This window comes from Aptenodytes forsteri, unplaced genomic scaffold (genome assembly GCF_000699145.1).
Source record: "Aptenodytes forsteri isolate BGI_AS27 unplaced genomic scaffold, ASM69914v1 Scaffold237, whole genome shotgun sequence".
Classification (NCBI taxonomy): domain Eukaryota; kingdom Metazoa; phylum Chordata; class Aves; order Sphenisciformes; family Spheniscidae; genus Aptenodytes; species Aptenodytes forsteri.
Genome location: NW_008794451.1, coordinates 2,691,437 through 2,701,492, shown reverse-complemented (window position 1 = coordinate 2,701,492; position 10,056 = coordinate 2,691,437). Strand labels below are relative to the sequence as shown.

The window sequence follows — 10,056 nt, the reverse complement described above, 5'->3', positions numbered from 1 at the left end:
ACGGCAATGTTTGTTAGAAGGTCATGCAAGCAAGGTCATGGTGTGTAGCACAATTAGTATGCTTTATTTATTGACACGTTAGTAAATATATTATCTATGCTGTTGATGATTTGACATTGTTCTGGTGCATATTCAAATTATAATACACATAGGCAAAAAGATTAGTGTCATCTTTTCGCAGAACAGTTGCAGAAAAAGCAGGATGATTCTGAACAGCCTCTCTTGGGTTGTCTTCCTAGGATGTTCTGTGCGTAACTAAGCCTTCTGAAACTGCAGCATGTCCAGTGATTTACCTTCATCACTAGAAGAAATGCAGTTAATTGGATAAGGACTTTTGCTTTTCCCTTGATATTTTTATTTATGCTGTTACTCAGTATCAGTATTTATTCTATTAGTATACTTTAAAACCACAAAAGTTCAGGAAATAACCCTTGCCAACTAATCTAATTTGCTATCACTTGAACAGTAAGGCAGTTATTGCAAAATCATAACACTTCACTGTTCAAACAGACAGGATTTTTATGGCTCTCCAACTGAATTTTGCTCCTGCCACTTATTATTACAGAACATTACCTTTAAGAGAGACTTGCAGCTGGTATTGATGACAGGTAACAAGACATTTGTCACTTATCCTCTTGGGCAACAATTATCCAGGTGCAAGTTACCAGATGCTCATTGGAAGGAAAAAAAGGCAACTGTTACTTGTTAGTGAACAAAAGTGCTCCCGATTTGGTTTTGCGTACATGAAATTTCCAACAGGGATCAGAATCAGTCAGCTAATCTGCCTCAGAGATAGCAATTTCCACAGGCTATACTGGGAACTACGTATTCACTGGTAGGATGTGGGGAAATTTTGCAGAAATACTGAAGCAAGTTAGGAGCTGCAGAAATCAGTAACTTGGAATTTGTCACCCACCTGCTTTAATATTTAAATTAGATTGCACCTGGGCAGATACTACTGTTTAGAGGCCCAGAATATGCTTCTTCCATGCAGCCTTCCCTATCATTCTTTGAACATTTGTTGTCTCCTCAGTTGTGCTGTTTCTTTCCGAGGACATGTTCAAAATAGTAGTAAAGGAAATGCCTAACAGGACTAGCAGATGTGTTCAGCAGTATGCTTCCACACTTTTGCAATTTTAAACAACTACACTGCTTCTCATGGGTAGCAAGACGGTTAACATATGTGCTGACTATCAGTAACAACACGTGCATGGCTTTTTTTTTTTTAACAGAACAGTTGCAAACATTGCTAGAAAAGAAGTCTTAAGGATTGTTTAATTACGTAAGATGGCAATAATAGCTGCCATTAAGAATATTCTTGACTAGAATGTGTCTGAGGGGGCAAGTGAATATTCATATGACAATAGTAGAGTATCTTGTTCTGTTCAAGAAGCTAGGGCCATTTTACTGGATCTCAATTTTCAGGAGAGTGTGAAAGTAGAACGCTCAGCTCAGCTCCTATTGCTTTGGTGAATCACAGCTATTTGGTGACAGGACCATTAGCTTATTTCCTAGATAGCTCTGCAATATAAAACTGTGAGAAGACTGAACTTACATATTTTTACTGCACTGACCGTGCCTTTGTTAGAACTAACTGTAAGACATGAATAATTTTTCACCTTATTTGAACTAATCTAGAGCCAGCAAGTAACCATGCGGTAACCAAGGGCTGTAGCTTAGAAGTGACTAAAAAGTAAATGCTGCAACCTTGTTAAATCATGAAAAATTTATTTTCATTACATATGTATGAAGGTAAAAGATTTCAGTCAATAGTGTTTTGAACAAGCATTTCTGACATGAACCTGTTAGTGTAGCTAGGCTGAAACTTAATGTAAAGTTAGTGTTTTGCCTTTATTTAGTAATTAATTTCTAGTGTGTATATACAGAATTCATTCTCCTGTTAGAATACCAGAGACAGTAATATTGCAACATTTACATTCCTCATATAAAATGGTGCAATGTACATTTTCAGCTTGGTGTAGATATATAAATATGTACAAAATAAACATTATTGTAATTAATATATTCAGACCAGGTATTATTTAGCAACATCAAAAGCAGATGCACATAGATTTAAGTGAAAATGGTGAAACACACCTTTATGACATTAGTGACCATTATTTGCATATATGAAGTAGTACAGATAAAGGTTCCTCTTTCAAGCCTTCTGTGGGCATCCAATAACTTTAGTAAAAACAAAAGTAATTGAGAAGCATAAGGTAATTATATATATACGTGTCATGATCAGACGGTTTACTAGAGTCCATCTTGATCACAAATGGATAACAATGTAAAACATACACATTTGTTCAGAGCATAAAATATTGCACAACAGCAATTTCTTTTGAGGAAAATAATTCCTGTGTTTGTGAACAGCAAAAATGGTTCTTATGCATTAAAGAAATGATGTATTTGCAGTTTCTAAACCAAGGAACATTCAGTAATACTGTCAGAACTGTCATCCATCAACTTCTTCCCAGCCTGTTTTATGGCAATGGTATGTTGTTAGCAAGATTTGGCAAAGAGAGAAGGCAGATAAGACAGTACATGTATGTATTTATCACAGGCCAGACCAGATCCAATAGTTACCTAAACCAACTGCTGGATAGTTTCAGTTATCTGACAATTTCGCTCTTAAAGAAATATGAAAGTCTTTAATGCTAGTCACAGTGATAATCACACAGTAGTAGAGTAAGATTCCATTCTTCTCTGCTTGGGAACCATCTTGTCTGAATTCCCAGTCTGAAGGGTGCTTTCCTCAGTATCACTGTCACTGCTGTCTACAACTGTGTGATCCAAAGCCATCTGACCAGTCCTCCTGTGTAGATGAAAGTTCACCCCACTCTCCTGTATGGAGTTAGTTATAAAATCTTCATCAGAAGAATGAAATGATTCATCATCTCCTGTGAAATGGTTGACAATGTGAATCCCATCAAAAGTGGGTTGGTCTGAGAAGTCTCTCTGGCCTTTTAGGCATTTGATCTGTTAGAAAAAGTGGAAGTTAACAGTTAATCAGAGCTGAAGAGCCCAGCAGTAAAAAACCCACACATTTCTAAGAAATGTCTCATTGAAGTCTTACTGGATTAAATTAAATGCTAGATCTAGGAGCAGCACATTTGATGATCACTTCGAAACTCAGCTGGAATCAGAACAAAGTGACTTCTCGCTTCTGGCTGCCCAAGCAGATTCCTTGAAAGAACGTCTTAAATAGTACTTGGAATTTTCCAAAATTCTCCTTCCACCCTCAGAGTATTTCAGTTTTAAGGCTTAATAATTGAGGTACCTAGAATCACTAATGACAGATTCCTCCAGGCTATTTACTGCATCTTTAATATCCCCATGAGGGATGGTTTATAGTTAGTTTTCTAGAGGGGCCTATTTGTTTTGACAGCACTTTTGGCCTGCACATCCTACTTTTACAGCTCCATTCTTTCCCTTATCAACTAACTTCTCACTTGAGAAAAGCCCTCCCCCAATCCCAAAGAGAGAGCAGGGTCCCAAGTGAATAGTGACAGTTTCACACAGCCACAGAAAAAAAAAACAACCAGAGAATATGCTTAGTTCTGTCTACACAGCAAGATTGAGTGTCTTTTCATTATCTAGTTCAGGCCCAATGAGATTTCAGATCAAGAAGTATGAGAGAAACTTCTCTTTGTACAGCATAAACAGATTGCAGTTTCAATTTTAAGAGAACATCAAACAAGACAAAAATGATTGTCAGACCATGGACAGATACGATAACATTTTAATTCAAAATGCACCGTGGCGTGATAAACTATTACAACCATGCATTCAAGCTATTAAAAAGTAAAACCTAAAGCTCTGAAGTCTGACAAGTCCCCTGTTAATTTAGTGAAAATAACTGCAACTCATGGAAGACATTTCTGAGGCTATTTTTTTTAGAATCTCACTTTTGCTAGCTTTTAGTAGCAACTACCTCAGGGTCAGTTTGACAGTCTAAGAGTATTAAGATAAAAAATCCTAAGGATGCAGAAAAACATTAAAAATGCATTACAGAAACTTCCTAATGTCACTCTGGAAGCTTTAAAAGGAAGATGCATGAAGTGCTATTTTGTAAGCGACTTTTCACAGTAACAGAGACCTGGAAAATAGAAAGAAGAAAAAGCCTGAAGAGCTTCTTTACACAAATCTATTTGACATTTCAGAAATCTGACGCAATATTCACTTTGATAAATAAAAAGTGCATGTAGGTCCTTGCTATTGACACCAATAGAAGATTTTACCTGTCCATTTGGGGAAGAAGGAATCTTTGTACTTACCATAGACTTGTGCAAAAGATGAGAATAAAAAAAGGGTTGAAAAAAAGATCACAAGAGTCATAATCATGCTAGAAGCCATCAAATTGGATGTTAACAGCATGTAAAAGCTCCAGGTTTTAATGTGTATCAAAGCATCCCTGTTAGGAATATGGGTACATGCTGTAGATCTAAACCTTCATTGTAATTACAGGTACTAATGTTAGTTTTTTGCATTTTCTTCACATACACATAGGCTGCAGTTGTTTCATGAGGAACTTGCTTGTGTAAAGGCAAGCAAAACCAAAAGTTCCACAATTGCACAGCGTAATTCATGATGTAAGTGAAATCAGCTTATGCCAAAGATTAGATACTGGACAGTAAAGTATATCTGGAATAAATAATGTTTACTAGCTTATCTACCTAGATACAGAAAGCCTGATACAGAGATTCTTGTGTTATTTAGAAATATTATCCCTAAAAATATCCTGCAATATGATCAGATTAGCTGCCACATTAAGTTTCCAAAACAGCTATCAATTTTAGTCACTAAGAAAATAAAACACAGAAAAACAAAATGAAACCCAACAATTTTTCTCCACCCTCACCACAGAAAAAAGCTCCACTGTACAAGTGACTACAAATTTCATATTAGAGTAAGAAATTATATGCTTTTAGGTCTGCACACTTAAGCCATTGGTTCACCTGAAATTATAAAGCTGATACTCAATGTTAGTTGTTTTGAACATTCAAAAAGCCAAGCCAATGACCTCAACTGTTTTCCCGAAGACATCAACACATGATACCTTTAGATGAATGTATTTAGGTAACATGACAAAATCATGGCTTCACGGTTTTAGCAGTAGCCTTTCCAAGCACCAAATGAGACTCTGGAAAATGCTGTTGGCGAAAAAAATTGTGAATAGACACAGCCTTTGCCAGTTCCTAAAGTAAGTCTGGGAAAACAGTGTGTTGTTCTCTTCTGTTATTCTAATGAAAGGATGCACAATCTGTGACCTTCCAGAAACACTTCTTTTGACCTGCAGCTTTACACTTGCCTGCCCTTTTTCTCAAGTACTCCTCACATCCAAGGGGAACCAGACTGCTATGAAGAAACATGAACATACCATAGAGAATATATGTGACAAGTCTATCGATAGTCATATAGCTCTAACTTCTCTGTCTGCTTGAAAAATAGCCATCTCAGCCAGAAGCACAGACAAAACACTGTAGCATTGAATTTGTTTGTATTATGGGGATCGACAGGCTGGATAGCAACACCACTGAAGAGGACATGGGGGTCCTGACACACAGGAGGCTAAACATGGATCAACAGTGTCCCCGAGCAGTGACAAAGGCTAACAGCATACTAGGCCATATTGACAAGGGCATAGCCAGTACATCATGGGAACCGATTCTTATCTGGCACTTGTTAGACTGCATCTGTCCTATTCTGCACTTGCTATCTTACTCCTTCCTCAGTACAAGATACTCATGAGTAGATTCAGTGGAGAGGTACCAAGACAGTTAAGGGGCAGGAGCTTATGCCTTAAGATAACAGAGAACTGGTTCTTTACTGAAATGCATGGTGGAAGAAGAGACATTGATCATAACACAAAGCACAAGGTCACGTTTGAATATGAAGGGAAAATAATTGCTACAAGGCTAGTTAAGAATTAGAACAGGTTATTCAGAGAGACTGTGGACTCTCCATCTCCAAACCCGTCCCCAGTGAGTTTCAACACCCAACTGACAAAACCCTAAGCAACGTGCTTTGAATTCAGTGTTGATCCTGTTTTGAGCAGGCAGTTGGACAAGAGGCCTCCCAGGGTCCCTTCCAACCTGAAAGATAGATTACAATTCAGTGAGATGTGTGAAAAGCGTGGGCAGTGGGATGCATATTACTGTTCTTATGGCAGCCATTTTGAGTTTGAAAAATTGAAATACTTTGTACCTGCCAAAATTACTGCACTTCTTAAAAATGTAAATGCTGTCCTTTGAATCCAAATGCCTTTACATTAAGTGTCAGTACATTAATTTATCACAAAACCTAGTCTTCAACAGAATGTTACTTTTATTTTACAATTAGAAATCTATCACTTTAACCTTGAAAATACTGAAAACAAGTTGTTTTTCAATTGAAAGTAGAATCTGATTTGCATCTTAAGGTTTTTATTAAACATGAACGTTGATGAAAGCAACTAATCTTCAAGAAATTAAAAGTATCCAACATAACAGGTTGGGAACAACTGTGCACTATTTTCAGTTTGTGTAGTTTCAGAGTTGATACTTCAGGGGCACCTCAATCTAATATTTGTTCAGGAGCATTTCTGAAGGAGCCTGATTATCTGCAATTTCTGTTGCAACAGAAAGGCTTTGTAAGGCTTCTCAAAGCATTTAGAAAAACTTGTAGACAACATGCGCTCCAATGCAGTTAGATACCAGCGGCTAATGCCAGCTTAAGGCTCTAAAATAGAGGTTTCTTAAAATGAAAAGTTTTGTACTGCTCGCATAACTTTACAGTCTAGCAAGTGAGGCTCTGCACTTCTAATAGAAAAAGCAGTATCTTTTTTCAAGATGGGAACATAAGAAGTGTCCTACTGGCTCAGGGCGATGGTCCATCAGCCTAATATTCTGTCTCCAACAGTGACAACAGGACTCCCATGTTGTTTTATTTTTAAGGGAAAGCATGTGAATATGACCAATTTTTGCAATCCATTTCCTTCATATTCCCAAGCCCCCACTCACTTGTCCAGAAACTGTTGTAGCAGATATGAGAGTGCATCTCTTCCTAGCTGTTTCAGCATCCATTTATAGACCAGTTGTCCATGACTGATTTTTTTTTTTTTTTAATTTGCTGTCTACCTCCACAGCTTCCTGTGGCAGTAAGTTCCAGAAATTCCTTTATTTGTTTTAAACTAATCTCCCACTTGTTTCAGGAATAGCCCCTGAATTCTAGTAATGCAAGAACAAATTCTAGTAATGCAGGAACAAGTGGTGAAAAGCAGTTCTGCAGTCATGATTCTGAAACTTACATCATAACACCTCCCTGAGCCTTCTCTCTAAAATAGACATCCCAAGCCGCCTTAGCCTCTCACGAACAGGCAGTGCTCAAGACCACTGATCATTTTAGTTGCCCTTTAACTTCTTTACAGACCTTCTTTAAACTCTCTACATCCATCTTGAGGTATAGAGACCAGCCCTGCACCAAGGTTTCATAGTGGCAATATAAAACCCTTTATTTTGTTTTTAACATACTTCCTGTTGATGCCAACATTGTCTTGTCTGTTTTGGCTACTGCAGCACACTAAGCCAATGATGTCAGAGGACTCTCAGCGACAACTCGAAAGTATCTTTCCTGATTTGTAACTACCAATTCTGTTTTTGCCATCGTGAGGCATGGCTTAGATTTTGCAATTCATGAGTTACCTTATTCACATTGAAGTTCGTCTGTCAACTTTTTAAGAGAGACTTGAGATTCTTGCCATCAGCGTTTTATTTGAACATGGAAAAAGAGCTTGAAGTAGGAAGTAAAGCATTATGCCAAGATCTTGTCATTCGAGTAGTCAAGCATATCAAGACAATGGGAAATCTGACTAAGGACTCGGGGGGCGGGGGGGCATGGACTCAACCCAACACCCCCAACCCCCCACCCCCAGTTCTATTCTATCCTTATCATTCCACCTGAAGGAAAAAGAACAGCCCTTTTTCTTGCAGCCATGTTGAGCAGAGTATGGACTGTCATGACAGACTCCAGGGTCTGTCACTTCTGTTCTCTTTTGTACAAAGAACTAACATTGGTTAAAGGCTTTCAGTTTTGGGTCTGGCCCTCCTTCATGTGAAGGGAACTAGACCTCTGTCACCTCAAGTGACATTCAAATGAACCTTGGCTATTTCTTACTGCTTCAGTTTTGCAAGAATCTCAAATCTGATCACATCTGTAAAAAAACCAGGTCTGGTAAACCCACGTGTTTTGCTTATAATTCTCAAATCCAGGTCACATTGTCTAGCTGACTGCAGCTTCAACCCAGTTTTCCCTACAGCACATTCATGTGGTCTTTTGGATATTTCAAAGGGTTAATAACATTATGTGACCAAAATATATTTCATCATTACCCCTTCAAAAGCCAGCTGAATCAAGAACAGAATCTTAATGTTTGCGTTTATATACCTTCTTGTGCCTAAAGAAGTCAGCATTTTAAAGACAAACTGTATGTCCTACTAGTCAACATATGAAAAGACTTTAATTGTACATACTTGTAACAGGTAACAGTGTACTTTCACAAATTCAGAAGAGCTGAAAAAAGGCTAACAATCAGATCCTTGAACCTCAGAATAAACTTTCTTACCTGATGCTGACTGCCTCATCAAGCCAGGCATGAAGGAGAGACAGTAAAGAGAAATTTAGAAGTTTTAGTACAATTCAAAAGTTCTTCCATGTTAAATCATAGAATCATAGAATAGTTTGAAGGGTGCTAGTCAGTTGCAAGCAAGTTATATTTCTAAGCCCCTTTGTTTTTTAAATAGAGAACACAGGTCAAATTTTCAAGTGGGACTTCATGAAAGAGTTCTACTTAAGCTCTGGGAGACATTTTTATCTTGTAACCCGTGAGGATTTTTAAAGCTAGGAATTCAGTGGTGGAAAGAAGTCAAACTAAAATGTTACTTTCTGCTCCCTTTAAAAGGCCTCAGTAACTAATTCTTGAAAGTTACTCAATTCTGAAGTAGTAAAGAAGAATTTTAACAAAGCTCGCCAATAAATATTCAATCTACTCACAGTAGGATAAGCAAGCAAGCAAGCAAGCAGTACACAAGTGAGATAAAAATATGACAAAAATATGACCACTGACTTGGGTGAATGAAATTGGTTTTGGCAGAAGGCAGTATGTTAAATTTTTATTTTAAGAGTAACGATACTGAATTCTCAGTGCTTTTACTTATAGCAAGAGGAATCTAAAAATCAGAGTTCCCTCTTTATTTGTCTCCACCTTAGTAACAGTAGGAAGTCTTAGTAAGATTTCCTGCTTAAAAACCAAACATGATTCAAAAGAAAACTAGAATGTTGCTGAAAGTATGATCTAACCACGTTTAGCTGAAGAGAAACAAGTCATAAGCATTTTCAAATATCTGTCCTATAATTCAGAAAAATATTGTCAACTTGGCAACATGAAAAGAGAGATTTAGAAGTCAAAATCTAATTACAAGCCAATTAAAAAATATCAGTTATGATCTATTAAATTATAATCACATTTAACATGAATAAAAGCAATTTAACTGGAGTTCTTAAAACTTCCTGAGACTAACAGTTCACAGCATCTAACGGGATCCCTTATCATACTTAACACAGTTGACTGCTACTTACTGCTGACCCTCTCCCATTGTGACGAGATCACTGCAGTTTAAGGCATGCACTAGTACACTATCACTTCTTTAAACAAAGCTCCCAGTAACTTCTTTTGGAAAAATGCTTATCTCAGAAAATGAAGTAGTCGCAGCATCTCAGGCTGAATTAATGGAAAATACGTTGTCATTTGGGAGACAAACATCAGTCCAGATAAATACTATGTCCAGTAGGTACTACAATGCACAAGCATTTCTGCACACGCACACAAAAAGAATGAACAACGTTAAGGTTGCAGACCTTTTCATGCTACTTTTTCATTTCCATGAACACAAGCCACTCCTTAGATATCTTAAGCTCTCTGAAGCCCATTTTTAAATATATGTTTGTAGTTCCACAGTGAGCCACATTCATACTGAAACCATCGCAACATGAACACTGCACAAATGGAGACCTCAT

General features: G+C 37.4%; 1 protein-coding gene across 1 annotated transcript in view; it reads right to left on the bottom strand.

Annotated features, from left to right (window-relative positions):
* Window positions 1-1,708: 1,708 nt before the first annotated feature.
* EVI5 (ecotropic viral integration site 5) overlaps window positions 1,709-10,056 on the bottom strand; it is a 77,821-nt gene continuing 69,473 nt past the window's right edge. Inside the window, exon 20 of the mRNA XM_009290468.2 lies at window positions 1,709-2,982. Coding sequence (XP_009288743.2) covers window positions 2,677-2,982 — 306 coding nt within the window. The 3' untranslated portion in view covers window positions 1,709-2,676. The remainder of the gene's footprint in view (window positions 2,983-10,056) is intronic.